This window comes from Alligator sinensis, unplaced genomic scaffold (assembly GCF_000455745.1).
Source record: "Alligator sinensis unplaced genomic scaffold, ASM45574v1 scaffold181_1, whole genome shotgun sequence".
NCBI lineage: Eukaryota > Metazoa > Chordata > Crocodylia > Alligatoridae > Alligator > Alligator sinensis.
The window spans coordinates 2582306-2603754 of NW_005842022.1; the positions used below are offsets into that span (position 1 = coordinate 2582306).

General features: G+C 40.6%; 1 protein-coding gene across 8 annotated transcripts in view; it reads left to right on the forward strand.

Moving 5' to 3' along the window:
- Positions 1 to 21449, forward strand: part of RBMS3 (RNA binding motif single stranded interacting protein 3) — a 692574-nt gene that overhangs the window by 632132 nt on the left and 38993 nt on the right. For 7 of the 8 annotated variants that reach the window (XM_025202356.1, XM_025202354.1, XM_025202355.1 and 4 more), the window contains one exon: positions 6068 to 6178. The exons of the other annotated variant lie outside the window; for it this stretch is intronic. In XM_025202356.1, coding sequence (XP_025058141.1) covers positions 6068 to 6178 — 111 coding nt within the window. The remainder of the gene's footprint in view (positions 1 to 6067; positions 6179 to 21449) is intronic. 8 annotated transcript variants of the gene reach the window in all.

Sequence of the window (21449 nt, forward strand, 5' to 3'; positions counted from 1 at the left end):
ACCCCCCCCCCCCCCCCCCGGGCAGTGTTTCCTGGCCAGCCCATCCCTAAGAACATGGCCCCTGGAGCCACCAGCCCAGCCACACAACTCCCCACCACCCCTGAAGGTCTGCTATCATCAAGAGGTCCACTGCCCCCTTTCCCCACTGGAGAGGCAAGCGCTTCCAGGCCCACCCCTCTAGCAGCTGCATGGAGCTAGGCTTGCCAGTGGCACCAAGCACTGCCTCAGACTCCCTGACCTGCTGCAGTCATGACACTCAGACACTTTTCCCCAATGCCAGCAGGCCTCTTCTCCCACACCCATCCCTGCCACACACGCCTGTCACACACACATGCTCTCCCCTCCAGCCTCCCAGGCCATCCCCAAGCCCTGGCCCTCCAACCCCCACTCCCCTTAGACTTACCTGCTTGCAGCTGCTGGGCCTGCTCCCACCACCCTGCCTGGCTGTAGAAACGGAAAACCTGGATCCCTGCTTATGATCTATTGGTCTAATATATGAGCTGTTTTGGTTGCTTGTACATGCCCTGGTGGTTTAATTCAGTTTAGTTATCCCTAAATTGAAATGGTAGGTTTTTAAAAACACCACTTCAATTTAGGAAGAATTAAACTGAACTAAACCCCCGTGGGGTGTACACAAGAGTGGGGGCCTGATCCTTACCTGCCTCTTTGGCAGCAGGGGGGCAGGAGCTGCTGGCTGGCTGAGCAGTCCCTGAGCTGCACAGGGGGTCCCCTAGGCAGCACCTGACTGCTGTCACCTGGCACCTGGCCCGGGCAGTTCCAGGGGTGGGAAGAACTGCACCCCCCACCCCCCTCCACCCCCGGTCACCAGCCATGGAGCGAAGCACTGGGTTCAGAGAGGCAGCCAGGCTCTGGGGAGAAAAAAAAAAAAAAGGATCAGGCTCACCACTTTTTTTTCTCTTCAGTGGAGTCTGCCTGCACAGGTTGCCACTGGGTCCTACAGCCCCTGAGCTGGGCAGAACCCACCCAGCCCCAAGCACATTGACTTCCAGCACCCCATGCACTGTTGCACTTTGTTAGGTTGCAAACTAAAACACCTTGGAGGTGTTTTATCTTTCTAGGTACCAAAGTCATTTAAAATGGAATACGCCGCTGAGCATACAAACAGCAACACCATTGAAACGGAATACACCGCCAAATGTGCAAACAGCAGTGACCTTAAAACTATTCAAAAGGGCATTTAAGCCAATCTAACGGCCAATTTTGTGGCATGTACAAAGGCCCATTGGCACCTGGGACAGACAAGAAGTGGGCTGTTATAAAAACTTTCTCATGATTTGTAGCTGGTTTTGTGTTCTAGAATAAATATTATTCTGTCTAAGTGGCTACATACAGTAAAGTCTCTCTAATTTGGTACTTCACCAACCAGAATACCTTATTAATTGGAATTTACAGGCCATGCTGCTTTGCCTCCTGCTGCACCACTGAAAGCAGCGGGATGCACACAGCGCCACGCCATGCTGCTTTGCCTCCTGCTGCACTGCTGGAAGCGGCAGGATCCACGCTGCCGTGCCCCACCGCTTCCCCCGCTTTGCCCGCGGGTGGGGGGGGGGGGGGGGAGGGGAGCAGGGAAGCTTGCACATGGTGGCCACCACCCACCACCCTGTGTTGTTGCTGCTCTGCGTGCGGCTGCTGTCCACCCCCCACTCCACATCCAGCCAGAAATCCTGTGCCTCAGGTAACCGGCACTTTTAGCTTACTGGCACCTCCCATTTCTCACTCATGCCAGATAACAGGGATTTTACTATATGTATACCTTGAAAACTGTACGTCAAAATAGTAGTATATTGACTATTTCCCTTACTTATAGCCTCAAAGGTGATTTATATACTGGCAGGGACCAAATAATGTGTTGTTCCTGGTTACAATTTTTTCTGGTACAGGAAATCCCAAGTTATTGTGCTTTGAAAATCACAATGAGCACTTGAGCACAAAGTTTCAGCTTCTCTGAATCTTTCAGAGAAGTTACTATCCTACCTGACTCTGTCAGGCTCCTACATCAGGAATGCTTGCTCCTTTGACAGATTCTGAAAGCTAAGCTTTTCCTCACTGAAAAATGTAAATGTTTCCTCCAGTTTTCGTATGTTATCAAACAAAAACTATTTCAGGTCCACTCACTAACCTTGCCAGCCCACAGGAGGTTGATTTATCTTGTAAACTGAAGCATGCAGTTTAAACTGAAGTGCTTTCATAATAATGATGAATGTGATTCCATGCAAATCTCTGAAGAAAACCCATAATACCAGCCATGATTTTAAAGATATAGAACTTGCCGTTTAAAATTTAACACTGTAAATATAATTTCTTCCTCTGCCCCCTGCTTTGATTAGCAACACACAAAGCAAGTGTAACCATTTGAATATCAGGCCCACACAGATAATGGAAATTTCTTGCAGAAATTATGAAAATCTGATTATTTGGGGATAGAAGTACAAACTTAAGTAAGTGGCAGGGAAGTTACATTGGCAAAGACAGTGGTAAAAACCTCATCATAAATTCTCCTGTAGTGGTATTTTTTAAACTAAACTTGGCCTTCAATAGAATTACAGCATATTAAGGTCTTTCTCTGTCTGCTTTACACACTCTGTAAACTCAGACAGCTTAAGATGCTAAAATGAAAATATTTTATTTAGCCTTAACACTAGCCAAGTGGACCCTGTCAGCAAACACATGCTATCTACATTATAAGAAAGCTAAATTACATTTACTGAGATGGCAACATCTGATGCAAGACCTTGTTGCTTTCTGCAGCTAAATAAGTTGAACACTAGTGAATATGACAGCTTGCTTTAGGAAATGTATTATGGTTTGGAGAACTAGTGTTGCCTTAACAACCAGACAGTATTTCCTTAATTAAGTATAATTTTTTCCTTACATGATCATAAGAGGATGTTGCAAATTCTGGTGAATTAATGGACTGGCAAATGCATGCAGTTTTCTGGTCTAGGTAACTGTCAGCTTCTAACCCTTAAAGTTGTCTTAAGAAATCTGTAGATTCTTGAGTTCACTATTGGTCCTTTTTCTGGCGTGTTCTCGGTTGTAAACTGTAAGACTAGAATACGTGTTCAGTTTTTAAAAAGTAGCTAAACTGGTCTGTTATCTCCAAATAAACTTTGTGTTAGATAGATATTTTTTTCTTAAAACCCCATATTTTATAATAATTTATTCACAAAAACTGTGTTTTGCTTACAGAAAGAAACATTTTTTACCCAACTGTTCCACTGATGTTTGGCACTCATATTTACCATCCTCAATCACAACATTTTCCTTACTGCAGTTCTTCCTTAATTGCTAGGCTCCTAAATTTATACACTGCTATAACTATCAGTCTGTCACATCTGTAATCATGCCAAGCTTCCCACAATGATGCCATCGTGATAGAGATCTCAGAAAAAAGAGCTAAACTTTATTGTCCTTGGGAGCCTCCCAAGTTAATTGCTGCTGCTACTGCTGGCAATCATTTCTTTCATTGTATCATGCAGGGCTCTAATTGATCAGCCATGTATACATGCTGTGTGAGGCTGACATGCATGTAGGTTTTTTCATATCCTGTCACAGACAAGCAGCTAAGGTCACTGATGGCTTTAAGGAAATAGTCCATTGCCTAGCCAAAATGAGAAAACTGCCTGTAGGAATAGCTGGAATATTCTTTTACTGTTAACTAATTCAATATAAGCTCAATATAATACCTTATTCTGGTTCAGGTCATTTGGACCATAATTGCATATTTTATGAATTCTTCTTGTAACCAAACAGCACAGTTAATAAACCAAGGATGGATGGTCCAAGGCCATACCAGATCTCAACTTCAGGAGCATGACTGGCATTCCAGGTTTTTTTAAACTGAACACCTGGCAAAACTGCAGACAAAATGCAACTGAAGGTTCTTGCTTTGAGTCATAAATACTAAATGGGCTTTAGATTGTACCCAAGATGCTCACTGTCATGCCCTTCCAACAGATTTTGTAATGTTTGTGAGGGAGGATGTTAAAGGAAAGTGGTTACAATTAGGGAGTAAGAAGCTGGAAAGGAATAATGAATAAGGAGATTTGGAAGGTGGGGGGAGGCATCTGCAATACTGAAAAGAAAGATTTGCAATGACAGGTGATGGAAATAGGGTTTGTAAGAGAACTTTTTCCAAGTCATGTGGAGAGTGGCTTCATGGCAAGTTAAGTGGGATGAATTAATCTATTGTAATTACATCTGTGCTGATCTTAAGCAAAGCAGCCAATAACAAGGAGACAAAAATTTGCATAAACATTGAGGATTAGAAACATGCACACTCATAAGGCTGTTGGTATTGATAAGAATGCATAGAGGAATATTACAGCTTTTCTACGGAGGTATCCTATTTTCTGTAGCATATTTGATGACTTGCCCTAAGTGTTTATTCCAATATAAATAACAAAACTTGGTGTGGGGCAAATCGTGTATGTGGGTATGTATCTCATATACTTTAATGCCTTACAAAACTGATTTGAGTCAACTCTCTTTTGAACATTGCATCCAAGTAATCAGTAAATTCATATCCAAGGATCAGTAAGATTCTCAAATCAGACATGCATAGAAGAAGACTTCCTGGAAGAACAAATCAATCTCCCTAACTGCAGTAGCATAACTGAGGTGCCAATTTGGCGGGGGTGGGGAGGAGAAGCAGGGGGGAGGGCAGCAAAAACAAGCATCTGGCTCCACCACCACTACTGGCATAGCAGTCAGTGCTGCCCTCTGAGCCAAAGTTGCCTTGTTACACCTCTACCCAATTTGTTTTTATCTTTTTACCTAGAGTTGAAAATACTGGAGTTATTGCTTCCGGTCTGATCCTTAGAAATGACCCCAACTGTCCAGTATAAATGTGAGGCAAACACTTTAGAACAATCAGACAATGTCTTTAGAGATCTTTTTTTATTATTATTCTTTGTGCTCAATTCCAGTGTGTAGTATGTAGAACTGTTAAAAATTCTGAATGAACAAGTGAACAATATCTCACAAAAAGGTTCACAAACTTTTTTTATTTTTTACTAACTCTCATAGTGTGACTTTATGCAGTGGGTTTGCACAGAATATACCATAACTTTCATACTAATGGACAGCTGAATATATCTCAAGTTATTTACTCCTGTTTAATTATCTTTTGGTTTATACCATGTTCAAATGAGTTGATGAACCTTGCCTGTCCCATGCTAAAGAACATAAAGAAAGCGGTATCTTCTGCCTTTTGTAGGAGAAAAAAGCAACTCGCTCCTTTCTGAAGTGAATTATCCTAGTTAATATGGAAAACATTCTTTTGCATAGAGGAGCTCAGGAGAGAGCCACTTTAAAGCCATGAGTGAGTAAAGAGATGAGTGTTTCAACGTTCACTGAAAGCTGGGAGAGCTGAAAATGACAGAGAAGCTCTCCTGAACAATTCTCTTGAATTCTTTTAATCTTTTGTTCAGAGTCTTATTCTTGCCATAGCTTGCCCCTGGTTTATTACTGACCTCTTTGTTGCCATGCAGAGAGGAAAATGCATGTGTGCGCGCATATATTTTGAGTGGCTGTCACTACCATACCGATTGTCAATAACTAGTCATACTTAATCAGCTGTAAAATGTGATAAATGAGGACTCATAACTGAGATTGGAAAAACCAAGATAAGTACCATCGTAGGTTGCCTATCTCAGACTGAAGGTTTTAAATTCCAGGGAAAATGAAGGACATATGTGTGGTGTCTGAGAGTCAGCGTTCCACGTAGATTATGGAAAATGCAAATGACAGACATTCTGCAAAGTACAGTAGCGTTCATCATAGACAGACCATATGCATTTGTTTGTCAGAAGCAATGAAGTCAAAATTAACACTTAATTTGAACTGGCATAAAATGTTCTGATTAGTTCTACAAATAATATGTGTATATGTTGGCTGTCAATGAGGACAAAACAAATCTCAAGTGACAACTGTATTAGTCTCTTTTAAGATTAATGTCAGTGTTTTAGCCAGGTTCATTTATTTAAAAAATGCTTATGACATTAAAAAAAAAAAATGGTGAGATGGCAATGATGTCTGTTTGTAGGGTGCTGTGATAACGCCGACAATGGACCACACTATGTCAATGCAGCCAGCAAGCATGATGGGCCCCCTGACCCAACAGATGAACCACCTTTCCTTGGGCACAACAGGAACGGTAAGATTACAGAATATGCTGCTGCATTTTTATTTTATTAACTGTTTTATTAATTTTTTCGTTTTCCAGGTCATTTCACACTTTCTTAAGTTTTTGAGAGTTCATTCTTTTTTATTATTGTATTATTTCTATGGCTTATTTCCTAAATGTTCATTTTTTTAACAGCTTCATATAAGGCAACCTCTGACATCAAATAAAATATCCTAGCAAAACATCTTATAGCATGATCAAAGCATCTGTACTAAACAGTCTATGTCCTAACACACGTCTCTCTGACAAATAAGGCTCCAGGTGATACATTACTATAGCAGTCACACAGGCATATGCCATGATGGGAGACAGGATTCAAGTTTATGGGGAGCGGTGCTGGCAGAGTAAATAAGTAGTAAAACAACAGGTTAACAAACCCTGCTCTGTACTTTGCAGAGAACTAATTACATTAATTATAATGTAAACCTGGGAGTACTGCTCTATTAACATGGGCCAGTATTTAAATCGTCTCAGTATGCACCTTGATTAGGCACTGCCCCAACTACCTTTTTGAGCATCTGTCCCAGGAGGGCAGTTCAGAATGACCTGGTTGGTGCCTTGGACCTCTGTATAGTCAATAGAAAGATTTCAGAGACCACTAAGAATTATTTAGGTTTAGGAGTGTGTCTAAATTTTTGTCTTTGTCAGACTATCCATGAAGTGTATGTATTCAGATGCCATTCAAATTGCCTATTCCCACTTCCAATACAGCTTTTTCTGGGGTTTCTGAAGATAGCCATTTCAGAATGAGGTGATGGAGGAGTGCACATTTTTCAGAGAAGTCTGATTCTTAGAACAGTTGTTGTAGAAGTGAAAGACCTAGGTTTGAGGCCCACTACAATCTGGGGCAGGGGTTGAACCCACTTCCTAGGCAGTTGGCATAACTACTAAGCTATTGAACAAAAGATGGGCACTGCACCACTGGCTTTGAACTGAATTCAGTGCTGTGATTATAAGTTGGGGTGTTTTTTACCTTCCTGTCTTTCCAGGGACTTGGACAGTTTAGGTTCCCCACAACAACGTTTTGACATAGACGCCTATGAAAATTTGCAGTCCAAAATGGGAGTGTTTAATGAACTGAAAGACCTAATGCATTTGTGGTGACTGGCTTGCGGTCGTTCTGATTCACTCTTTAAAACTATGGGGTGTTTATAACGTGCTCTGGGAGGGGAGTGGGGGGGCTCCAAGAGTCACTCTAATTAAAGCACGCAGAGCATCATATAGATCAGCGGTCCTGCACTGAAAAATGGTGGCGGGGCACTTTAACTGAAGCTCATCAAATGAGCTTTAGTTACACACACACACACACACACACACACACACACACACACACACACACACACACACACACAGAGTATTCCATTTTGCTTTCATCCCCAGCTGAATTTCTGTCTAGCCTGTGGCAGGGCACTGTTGGAGCCTGCCACTTTTAGGACTCAGCCAAGCAGCCAGCAGGGCTTGATTGCAGCGGCCATTTTAGATCTCTGGCCGCCCATATAAACAGAACTGTTTGCTGCTGGCAGCCCAGGCAATAACATCACCTGGCTGCAAGGCTGCTTGGAACATAAGGGCAGGAGGTAAGTGCAGGCACTGTAGGGTATGGTTTGGAGGCTCCTAGTCCTGGCCATGACCTAAAACTGCAACCTGCCAGGAGTGGGTGCCCTGGTGGGGCTCCCAGTGGTGTGGGAGCCCCCAGGAAATGCCAGGCCAGTTACCACCCCAGTGAAAGGTGGGTCAGGGTGCCTTAATAACCCCAGCTCCCACAACTGGGTGGGTTACACTTAGTAGGGGCCAGAAGGTGGACCCAAGAGTGGGCTGGAGGTGGAGAAGCCTCATGTAGAGTACCCTCAACTGGTCAATGCTGGGGCCAGGACCGAAGTGGTCAAAAGAGCCAGGGGTCCACCACAAGGAATGCCCAGAGCTAAGGGCTTGACTGACTGGCCTTGGAGGTGAGGCCAGGGCCTGTGTGGCCAAAGGTCCTGGGGGAACCACACCTGAGAGGGGAAATATTTTCAGGGAGCTAGGCAGCCCAAATGAAGGTGGAGTAGGCTGCCTGAGTGGAGGGATCCTGTAGGGGTCCAGACTGAAGGATTCTGGGGCCCAGTGTGGGGCCGGTGATGTTAACAACAGAGGATGCCATCTGCAAGGCTTGGGCTGCAGTGTAGGGGAGGAACGGAGCTGTAGATTGTGCCCCCTGGCACCGGGGCAAGAAATGGGGAGCCTCCCGCCTAATTAACATCCTAATTAGATAACAACAAGGCATGGCAGGAGAGAAGGTGGTTGGTTGGCCCAGAAACAGGTGGGTGGGCCGTTGGTAGACTGGCCCCAAGAAGGCCCCCCTGTTACCTAACCCCAGCATTTTTTCCATTTCTGTTTTTATCTGACTCCTATGTTTATATCTGAGGAAGTTTGAATATGATGATTTATCACTTTTTTCTGTTCTAATATGTTTTGGTCCATAAAGAAATCAAGTAGGAATATAGCCTGAATGCTTATCTCAGAATGTCATGTTTCTTTGGCCAGGTGAAACTGTGGGAGATTATTAGTGTGGCTAGTATGAATTCTTGCTTGGGTAGATTAGAGCCTTTGTTGGCCATTCTGATTGCTTCCTGGCCAGAGATTCCCATCATACTTAAGCTGTCACTCAAATTCATTGATGATTGATGCATTTTATTTACTGAAATGAATGTGCATTTAATAACTAAGAAAAGGAAGCAAAAACTGTAGTCGGGATGTGATGAGTCCTTGAGAATATTGCTCTGAGTTTGTCATTGACATCAACGAGGGTCACCGGGATGACTAAGCCATGAGAAAACTTTTTAGAGCAGGGTTGTTCTAGCTAGTGAAGAGACTGGATCCAGTCCACAGCAGTTTAGAGAATAATTAGCACGCTACAGCCACAGCAGCAGAGGAGGCATCACCAGGGTCCTATTTACCACCATATTCAGCTTATGTTCTCTGTGGCAGGAGACACTTCTTCCACAAGGTCCTAGCACCAGCCTTTCACAGCATCTGCTGATCTTTGGGAAAATGCAGAGGTGTAGTCCATGATCAGCATCACAAGCAGAGATTCACAATAGCAAAAAGTTGCCAAACCTTGCTTTAGATCACTTAGAAAATTTCCCTCTAACAATCTTCATGTAAAATCAGAAAACTCCAAAATAATGTTCTCTTCTCTCTGTCATGTATCATTACTGATGCACTGTTTCTACTTTTACTTTTTACAGAAATTATAAGGAGATTGCAGAGATCTTTTACCTTGAAAAATAGGTCAACAACCTGAAAAGGTTGAAAATACTATTAAGAGTGACTATTGTTGTGCCCCAGATCAAGTCACACCTTTACTTAGTACAGATAACCTTCAAAACTGATGTCTTGGAGTTGCAGCAAAGCAGATTTAGCTTGGATATCAGGAAAAACTTCTTCAGTTAGAACAGTGAGGCAATGGAATAGTCTGTCTAGGGAAATTGTGGGCTTTCCATCCCTAGAGGTGTTGGTTGGGATGATCTAGGCACAGTTATGCCCATGAGTATTTCCTATGTTTCTGGGCTTTGCTGGTTGCCTAACAGGGATGGGAGGAAATTCACTATCCTTCCCTCTGTCCTTCCCACTCCTGCCACCCATGTTTCTGAATGTGCCACATGTCAGGGGTTTTTTAGCCTTCCTCAGATGCATTGGGTGTTGTCTGCCCCCATGGCTAAGGATTTTGACTGGGGTGTGCCAGTGCTTCTTTTGGGACTGAAACCCAGAGATCCTGGCTAGAGGGTCTTGCCCTCCACTCAGGGTCAGACTAATATTTGGGGTCAGAAAGGAATTTTACCCCACAGTCATATTAGTATGGATTGTGGGGAGCAGGGGTTGCCTTTCTCTGTAGTGGTGGCATGGCCCTCTTTCTGCAATCTCTGGAGCAGATATTAACAATCTTTGCATCAGCAGGACATTGGTCACCATAGTCCCTCTGCTTTACCTGTGGCAGGTTAGGGTATTAAGTCTTATCTCGTGTCAAGGTTAACTATGTAGTTTTGCTCATAGGTTAGACAGTGGATTTGTACAAGATGATTTGAATAGGGATGATCCTGCATCTGGCAGGGGGTTGAACTAGACAGCCTGTGGAGGTCCCTTCCAGCCCTACGTCTGATTCTGTGACACCATATTAAATTAAATAACTGTAGACTAGTCTTGTAGTTCTTACCTAAACAAAAAAAAATCAGTGAGATCCATGTAATTTCCTGCTTTAATGCTGAGAGAATTACTAAATTCATCCTGCCTGGTTATGTCCACAAAGAACTGACTCAATTTCCTAAATGTCCTTGAAAAACCTGGGATAAATTATTTGAAGATGTTTCCACTTCGTTCCAAATTCATGATCTGATGTCAAGAGAGGGACTTTTCAGAACTCTACAACTGGGATGATGCCAGGCAAGTTGGAAAAAGAAAGCTACTATACTTGAGGAACACAATGTATTGGAAATCTAAGACATGAATTAAAATTTCTGTTGTACATATACATTTAATTTTGTCCTTTAAAATTTTGCAACAGGGTGCTATAAACAGCCACTGGCCATCTTTCAACAAACCAGCCAGCTTTTTTTTAACAAACAAGCCAGAAAGCCATAAATTCTGCTTTGTATTGGCTGTACTTTGTCCCAAGTTAATTTAACAGCTTTCAATATGCAAAGCATTTTTAACTTCTTTATACAAATCATTTTGCTAATCAGTATAGCATGTTTCAGCCCAAACAGACCTCGTTGGTGTACTTGTATGAAAACATCAACTCTAAACTTGACAGTTGTAGGGATCAAGCCATTGAATATGATGATGTGGACTTTTTCATAGGCAAGTCTACACTGTGAGGGAGAGCACACAATGTGAGGGAAGCCAGCTTAAAGTTCTTCAGCATCACTTAAGCTCCACATAAGTGCTGGAAGAAATTGAGCTGGGTGAAATTTGTTTGCCAATTATTAGCTTCACTTGAAAAATAAAACTTTGGTCTTTCTGAAACTATTCAGGTTTGGTTTGCTGATCAGTTCAACTGAAGAAAAATGTGGAGGGGTGAACTACAGGTGACTTTCTACCTTTGTTGAATAGAATAGTGATCAGACTACTTGCCCTATTTGAGGGAGATCTGGGTTCCATTCCTTCTTCTGCCTGAGGAGATTTGAACCTACATCTACCAAGCTGGGGGGGAGTACTAGATAGGCTGGAGGGTAGGGATAAGTTTCAGAGATACTTAGACAAATTAGAGCAGAGGTTCTCAAATTGGTCCATGGACTACCACTGGTCCACGAGCTCCATTCAGGGGGTCCACAGAAAGGTTGTGGAACAATCGAGAATATCTGTACTTGAAAGGTAAGACTACTGATATTAAAATATGAGTTGTGTGCTTTGATTTGTAGAACAAAAAAAAGTTTATTAAGTGGTCCACTGAGACCCTCAGCAATTTTCAAGCAGTTCATGGGGGAAAAAAGTTTGAGAACCGCTGAATTAGAGGATTGGAGCAAAAGAAATCTCATGAAATTCAATAAGGTCAAGTGCAAAGTCCTGTATTTAGGACAGAGTAATCCTATGTAGTGGCACTGACTGGCTAAACAGCAGCTCTACATAAAAGAACCTGGGGGCTATAGTGGACAATAAGCTAAATTTGCACCAACTGTGTGCCCTTATTGCAAAGAGGGCTAACAGTGTATTGGGCTGCATTAGTAAGAGTGTAGCCAGCAAATTGAGGGAAGTGATTCTTTCCCTCTGTTTGGTATTGGTGAGGCCACATCTAGAGTACTGCATCCAGTTGAGCCCCCCACTACAGGAAGGATGTGAACAAAGTGGAGAGAGTCCAGCGGAGGGCAACAAAATGGTTATAGGGCTGGGGAATATGATTTAAGAGAAGAGGCTGACGGAACTGGGCTTACTTAGTCTGGAGAAAAGAGGACTGGGGGGAGATTTAACAGGTAGCCTTCAACTACCTGTAGGGTGGTTCCAAGGAGGATGGAGCTAAACTGTTCTCAGTTATGGCACATGACAAAACAAGGAACAACAGTCTTAAGATGCAGCAAGGGAAGTTTAGGTTAGGTATTATGAAGAATTTTCTCACTAGGATGGTAGTAAAACACTGGAACAGGTTACCCAAAGGGGTTGTGGAATTTTCATCCTTGGAGGTTTTTAAGATCAGGGTAGACAAAGCCTTGGCTGGGATGATCTAGTTGGGCATGGTCCTATTTTGAGCAGGGGATTACAGAAGATGGCCTCCTGAGATCCCTTCCAACCCTAATTTTGTATGATTCTGTGATCTCCTAGGTGACTCCCCTACTATATTATAAGATTATAACATTCTGGGGGGCTCAGCATGATGGGGGTATCAGTCTATGTCACTGATTATGTAGGCTAGGAAACTGACTACAGATCCCTTACTCCCACACTCCTTTCCATGGAAAACATTTAATTTTGCACTGCAACTCAGAGGGTTGTACTATTAGAGATGGAAAGGGGAGGTAATAAAAATGACCCCACAGCCTCTTCACCTTGTGGTCTTAAATTGTGGGAGTGGATTTTGTACTCTGCTGTAATGTCTCCTCACTTGCTATGCCCTGTGCTTCATCTAAAAAGAACCTAAGTACTCTCTGCCTTCATAAAGATTTAAATTAATTCAGTAATTAAAAGCATAGTTTAGGATACTGATGAAGTTGCTGGCAGTTTTACTGCTCTGATTGCCTGTACAAATCTGCCTAAAATTGGGAATTAGGCAAAGAATCTGCCAGAGGGAGGATTTCATCCTGATTTACATAAATTTTTATATATACCTCTTCACTCATAAATAGCAAAAAGCATTTGCACAAGTGTGCCAACCATGGGGAAGCAGAGAAAGAAAACCTAGTCTTAAATAATGACTAGATGGCAACAAAACCAAAGCAACCCTGAACATGCTGATTAAGGCTAACACTACATATTCAGGTCTTGCCCTTGCATTAAGAAGGAAGGTCCGAAGGCAGAATGCAATGACAGGAAGCCAGTTATAACTTCACGTTTTCCTTTTGTCTACTGGTTCATCATAACCTCAGCATTTATTGTAGTAAGCCTTGGGGGTTTGTGTTTCTTTTTTACATATCACCTTTACACAAAATTAGTTTCCTCTTAAAAGGATACCTTGCTGGGAGAATAGAGTGAGTAGGTCTGCATGGAAACATCCAAAGAACAGTGATAGTGCATATTTAATAATACATGGATGCTGGAATTTTTCTGTCATCAACCTGTCACTCAAAATGTTTCTAATACAGCCATTGATCTGACATCTCTTTTGTGGTTTAATAAAGTTGTGATTGATGGCTCGGGTGAATACAATATAAAAAAAGTTAGGGGGAAGAAAAACCTGATCAGCCAGCTCACAGCATTCAGTCCCGGATGCAGGGCTTCTTTTATTTTAGCAATGATTTTCAGCCATCAGCAGCAATAACCAACCATATGAATAGGAAAGAATATTTGCTATATGCATTCCCCTCTATCATTCATTCCTCAAGGATGTTTTATGGTCAGAGATTTCTTGTTTTTCTTTTCAGTGTATATTTAAGATAACACTTTGATTCCACGTCCTGAGGTGGTATTCTTTACCCTATTGGTGGTTGTGTAATTCAACTATATTTTTCTCTTTTGAGATTGCTTCATTGTAGCTCTATTTCACTTAAAAAACTTGGGGTCCGTGTCAATGGGAGATGGAGTGGAAACCAGATTTTACATTAAATTTGGTAGTTCACTTGTGCTTTATGTCATTCTTTGTGCTAGAAATGTTAGTTTTTCATTTTCTAATTGAAAAGCATACTAGACAACTTGCAGTATGTGCTCTTCATTCTACTTTCTAAATCAGGTGTTTGTTTAATTGTGCTGAATATCTAATTGACTGTGAGGACTGTAATTTTATTGGGTTCTGTTCTAACTCTGTTTTCATAACTCAGTATCACCAGAAAATCCTCAATGGAATAACAGATGTGTTCTATTGGTACATCATTCCTTATCTCTTGCTTTGTTAGCTCTTTTTGTTGCTAGCAGAGCTTGATGCTATCTCTAGAACCCCTCAATGGAACAACAAGCTTGTTATAAGTTTTTTATCTCTTATTTTCTGCAGATACTCTGTGGTCACTGGTGGTTTAAAATATCACCAGAAGACTTCAACACAATAACTGCTTTGTTAGACGGTTAATTTTTATCTGCAGTTCTATTTGCACATTTTATGACCACACAGGTCATAGACATCATCATATTTCCCCAAGGTTTAGGGCCCTGTTACAAAAGGATCTTGTCTGTTATTCTAATTGTACATCATCTGGTCCCTATTGTACATCATCTGGTTTCTTTGCAGTCTTGCAGCCTTCACATTATCGGGTGTTAATCTTGAAGCACTTTTATTTTGTTTATTGACTGTCTGTTTCAGTTACTACATGTGTGGAGACTATGGGATTGAGCCAACAGCAAATAAATTGAAGTATGGTTTGAGCTGATACTAAGTGGATCACACTTTTCTAGTTTCTCACCATAGGTCCATAAATTAACAGCATAGAGAAATTTGGGGAAGGAGGTTCTTTAAGGATAAATGATTCTGTTTAGAATGGAGGACAAACTTGAGAGCTCTGGAAAACAGAAGATAGGGATTTGGAAGACAGTAGACTCTCCCTCTTCTGTCTGTTACATAATTTGAAATAAATAAATGCTTGCCTAATGAAATTGAAAGGCACCACATTTCAAAAGGGATGTATAGAAAGAGAACAGCATCTAGTCAGTCTCTAGAGTTTTGTGCCACATGGTGTTATTGAGACAGAGGGGTTAGCAAAGTTAAGAATTAGACATTTATATGAAAAACATTTGAAGTTACATAGGTGGGTAAAATATTTAAAAGAATTCCACTCTTTATGGTGCATAGTAAAAACCATTCACCAGCTAGGGTGAATGAGGAATGCCATTTTTAAACTAGGACTGAGAAAATATTGCATGTTTTGATCTCTCTTTTTTGAAGGTGTCATTCACCTCCAACTCCCTTTGAACTAGTGGAAGTGGAACTAGTGGAACTAGTGGTAGTTATTGATTCCCCTATGTAAATCATGTTTCTCTTAGTCAGTTGCATAAATTTGGGTTCAGTAACTTAAATTTAGCCCCCCAGATTTGAAAATGTTAGCTATATTTTTGGTCCCATCATGTTTCCATACTATGATTGAATGAACTCTTAAAGTTGTGTACCATGATTGACAACTCTTAACTTTCACTTACTTTTATAAGTGCCAGCATATGTAAGATCAACATTTTATTAAATCATTTCCCAGGAGGTGTTTTGTGTGTACACAGTCCTCCCAGAAAATTCACTAACTAAAATATTCAGAAAAAAGGAACATATAAAGGTAGTACACACAAAGATGGAAGGGATGCAGCTTTTGATTCCAGTAAATGTTCATGTTCATTTGGTTTGGTTTGCTTGTGGCGTTTATCCAGCAGATAGATTTCACATGCAACATTGCATAATTGAATAGGTACCCTGTTAGGACCTTTGCCACCTTCTGATGCATCAGCATATGGAAGCAGGATTAGCCCAGTTAGTCATTGTCTTGTTGAAGATTTCTAGCCCCTAGATTATTGTGGTAGAAGCTCTTGACCTGAAGTAACAACAGCAGAAATACAAATGAAACCACTGAAGCAATGGCTAAACTGTAAAAAGCTAATAACTCTATTTTCATAATTCTGCAAATCTAATTCCCCATGGGGCAGATGGGTTCAGCAAACTTGAGATGTCTGAACTGGAGGGCTAGTAAGATAGTTTCACCAACATTTCTCTGACCTATAGCTGCTGCTATACTGTTAAATTATCACAGTTTCACCTAATCAAAATATGAGAGGTTATTGGGAATATAATTGAAAAATCTTTTCACTTGTTACTTAGCAGCAAGCATGTACCCATAGTAAAAGCCCTTTATACTAAAATGCATGGAGTGAATACTAAAATAAATAAGCTGCGTGGTATGCAGCATGTAGTGAATAGCCTGCTTCATTCACTGAAGATGTGAATTCACTATATTTATTATCATGTTTATTACAATAGTGCCTAGGACTTGACCGGGGCTGATGGTGCATTTTGCTAGGCTGTCTACAAACACAGGGTAATAGACAGTCCCTGCGCCAGTAAGCTGGCATTCAGAGGTCTGGAGAAAAGAGAGAAAGTAACAGCTATATGTATTTATGTGGTGGCATTCACACATCACACTAATGCCACAAATTGTTTGTTCATCTTTATTGCTTTGGATGGGGGTTCCTTAGTAGTGGATTATCAAAGCAGAAAGATAAGGAAAGCAGAAGAAGTACAGGAAAAAAGGACAAGTGGGTGAAAGGAGGAAAAATAGCTGAAATGTTTATCTGTTTCTAACCCCCACATACAACAGGGCTATACATTTGCTAACAACACCTGAAACTCTTGAATGGGGAAGGTTTTAATCATGATCGACATGGTCTTTCATGTAATAACAGCCAATTTCCTCTGGTATCACTGAAGACAAGCTGATACCAACAACAACAGCAATAATAAATACAGGAATATTGGACGTATCTACATGTGCCAATTTAAGGTGTTTTTGCATTAATGGCGCACATCCACATGTGCACGCCTTTAATGCGCCTTAAAAATGATTTTAGGCTATTTGTGAAAAGCAAGTATCACATTTAGGCATGAAAAGCTAAAGCACATTAACGCACATGTAGAAGCATTAAGGTGCATTAATGCTGTGTATGGACTGATGTGAAACTAACTTTAGGCCCACATCAGTCTGTGCACACGGTGTTAATGTGTTTTAACATGTGCACATGTAGACGCAAACCTAAATCGCCTTAGAACACGTTAAGCTAATGTGCATTAAATTTAGGCATGCCTCAATGCACATGTAGACACGCACATTGTAATTCAGTAAAGGACCAACTAACATAACAGTCTACAATTATACTGAGTGGAACCACCCATAAGAGAATGGAGCTATTTAGAGTGGTACACAAAGTTACAAATATGAACGATGAGGTGAAACTAAGATGGGACAAATTTTAGCATGAATATCTTGGAGTGATATGAGAGTTTAAAATAGTCTTCTAGGAGAGATGATAGAAGCCTATTGCCTGAGACATTTAGAGCAAAACTGGGCAAAGCACTACAAAATGTGCTGCAGGGAATTATCAGGAATCAGTAGGAAGATGGTCTGTGTGATCTTACTGGTCTCTTATCTGTTGCTTCTGTTCTTGTTTTGTAAAGAAACAGTGTCACTTCAGTTTGAACATAAGCAATTGTCAAGATGGTTTAATTTTTATTTTCCGTTCATTAAAGCACTGCAAGTTCAAGAATATTATAAAATAATTTGAAATATTTTCTAAGGACAACTTGCCAAATCTATGAAAAGAACCATACATCAAAATATTGTTTTCCTTTTGATGGTTGGAGTTTACACAACCCATGAGTAGGCAAACATTTCAGCTAACTGTGCTATTAACACTGAAAAATCCTTTAACAGTTGAGACTAAGAGTCATGACTGACTCTCTTCCATATGAGTTATATGGCTCAGTATGTTTACAGTTCCCTTTGTAATGTTTGCTTCAGAAGGTGATGGGTACATTTCAGTAAGCAAGGCCATTTATTCCTGATGCATGTATTCTGATCTGAGAGATTTGAATTATGTCTCTAGTGGCTCCTTGAGGGGAAAGCTTTATTTCCAGGCACAACAAAGCTTTGTGGAAACAATAGTTTATTGATGCTGTGACATACCTGAAGGTGGTACAAAGCCCTACTGTTGAAAATGCCTGCAGGTATGTGAATAGAATTGGGAAGAAATATTTGCACGTTACATCATGCTTATTTTTGATGTTTGTTTAAGTCACTGTAACAAAATGCTAGTGGAAAATGTCTGGAAGTAGGGTGACTGTCTGGGCATAAAAACATTTCCCCAAATAACATACCACCCTGACACAGTGAACTCCCATGTGACCCTTTCATGTCATGAATGTGCTTGTAGTCAGACGCTTGAAATTCTTCAAAGGATCTCTGAGGTACATTTGCATGGTATGCTCCACTGCTGATGGCGTCTTCATCTGGAAGCAACATCCTGTCCAGGACTGAATGATCTGCAATGCAGGACCAAATTAAATGGGTTTCCTATGACTGTGTCTGCTGAGTTATATGGCAAGGTAGAGCCTTATTAAATTTTAGTTTACATTAGTATTCTGCCAATGTGATTTCAGCTTGAAATTCTCAAAAAGCCCAGGCTTTGCTCAAATCATTTATGATGCCACAGGGAACTATTGATGGCAATGGCCCCCACACCTTCACATGATGTTTTATTATTCGTGAATTATGCATAGTTCAGTCCCTCTGTTATATGGTTGTAGAAGCTTCCCAGCCCAGAAAGCCTCAGTTTGGAAGTACAGTTCAGTCGTAACTAATTTTTAATGTGAAGAAGCTCAGTCAGCAGATTTCATTAAACTGTAGTGAGGGGGTTGAGAGCAGCTGCATCAAGTGATTTTGGGATTTGCTGAATTGAGTTGTTTTTTCTAGTAAGGTAAATAAGCTACAGAATGTAGCAGTTTTTTTATTGCATAGCAGAAGAGAGCTGCACCAGCTGGGCACTTCAGGGAGCAGTTGCTCCAAGAAGCATGTCCCTTCAATAAGATCCTGAAGGCTGCACCATCAAAACGGGTTTCACCATCCTTTTGCATTTTCCATTAGCATATTGCACCGAGTATGCAGGGAGAAACAAACAGGAGAATCCTGGGCTTGTCTTCTATGCCCTGCTTAGTAGACATAAGCAATTTGGCCTCTAGTTTTGAATCATGTCTCTTAATCTTTTGTGTATTGACAACCAGCTTCAGTTCCCTGTTTGTCTTTGTTGAGCATGTTTCTCTTGAAACTTTTTCTTTAGCTCATGATTCTTTGAAGTAGTCTCCTCATTTTCTTTTGGATTCTTTCTACTACCAGGATAGCTTTATTTTAACCCAGCTGGCCAGTATGACACAATATTAGCAATGCAACCTAAGGTTGGCTATGCTTTGATCTATTGCCATCTCACTATCTTTCTCTAATATGGGATCACCAGCTTTTTCCTTTCAAGTTATTGCATATTTCTACTCTACCATCTACCCAGATTTTCTTTTCTGTCTCTCCTAAGTACATAGGAATGCTAATGGTATCTGGTTATCTTCAAGAGCATCTCAGTCTCTAACCCTACCATCAAAATACCACATTAACTGTCCCCTATAGCTGACTTCTGAGGGGGCAGGGAGAAGAGAGCTCTTTGTTAAGACAGTCACTGACACTGGTATTTATTATAAAAGTATAATTAATCATACTTTTTCAAATTTTGACTTTTCAGCAACATTTGTCACTGAAATTTTAAAATCTGACCAAAAAAGAAAGTCCAACAATTTTTTGCAAATATTTGTCTCTAGGAAAATTCACCCCATATATATGCCATCATTAGCATGAGTCATAGTATATGACACAGCTGTAATGGCAGCAATTTCACTTTTGTTCAACAAGTGATGGAGAGTAGGGAAATGATTCATTGAAACACACAAATTTGTATTTTCTAAACAGTGGGATTTCCTTAGGTTTATTTATACAGTTTGTAACCAATCTAGTGACAGCTGAATCTAAAGGAGCAGGAGATCAAAAATGAATGAAAAAAGAGTTTAAAGTAATTAACTTGCAACAGAAGGCAAAGAATAAAATTATGTGTTTGAAGGTTTACAGATCTAACCTTTATTCTCATTAATTTTCTTATAAATTTCATGATCAGTTTGATATTTACATGTGTTTCTAAGAAGAAAAATTGAGCCAATGCCCCATGGCATCTGCTAGAGCCTAATTTGAAAATTAACACATTCATACATGTCACAGGGTACCCAATTTTTTTTAAATTACCCTGCTCTAAAGGCAGTCTGCCCCACTCTCTCCTGCCATGACTTGATGTTAATAGGAACTATTGCAAACTAGAGCAACTAATGCCAATTGCAAACTGAAATATTGCAACAACTGCACTTAGTTTTAAGCACCTCTTGTGCAAACAATTCAGTTTATCTAGCTGTTTGATTCTTATAGAAACTTTCAGCTGACAATGAACAGGTATATATTATTTGGTTGTCTCTAATATTTCTCTTGCTAATTCTTATTTAATAGTAAAATCTATTTAGGAAAGTGTGTAACATCTGCTTTTCATATTAAGAACATGTGGAGATGAGACTGAGGCTGCATGACAATATGCAGTCTTTGACACATGTGCCAAAGAAGACAGGAACTGACAAATCATTACTGAAGCACTTTTATTACAATGTGTATGTTCAAAGCACTATCCAAATATTAATTAAATCTTATACCACTTAGGTGAGTAAGTAAATTAATCTAGGGCCTTCAGTTTCCATGATTTCCTCAAGGATAATGAGCTCCATACAAGAGACTCTTTCACATTTCATGGGCAGCAGATTATACTGCCACACTGGTTTCACACAGTGCCTCAAAAGACATTCAAGGGAAAGTCCAGCCTCTTAGCTGTTGCTAATTGGAATAGTTATACTGAATTCAATGGAGCAACACCAGTTTGCAACAACTGACAGTCTGTCCCCCTCAGTGAGAAAAAAGTAGAACTTACCTATTCCAGTTATGTGTTTGACTTTAACTCTTATCTCTTTGACTACTATGAAATGGAATTATACTGGCTCATGCAAAAATAAATGCCATTACCTCATTAGATTAGGTGATCCTGACTGCAATTTTTAAAAAGTTTTAAAATTGGCTACATTGCAACAAGTGATTAAAAGGTTTTGATCACTAATATAATAGTTTGACATAAATATCAAATATATGTTGGGGGTTTTATTCCCTTGGTTCACTAATAAGCCAGGAACAAGTCAGGTCTTTGCTCGTGGTTTTTTGTTTGTTTGTTTGTTTGTTTTGGGTGGGGGGGTACTTTTTTAGCACTTTCTCTGTTTTTCTCTTCACTTTCCTTGCATTCTTTCTGCAGTCCTGAGGCCGGGATGACAGCTGCTGTGTTAGTTAGCACAATTATAATTCCTTCAAGGCTGGTAGGGGATGTAACTGCTGTACAGGTTGGCTGACTCACTCCGCCTCAGGCAAAACTCATCACCTCTGAAATCAGCCAGTAACTCTGCAGATTTTTTTCTGCATCTCCATGAATAGCCAGTCTTACACCTTTAAAACATTAACCCTATTGATTTCTGTTTCAGCAG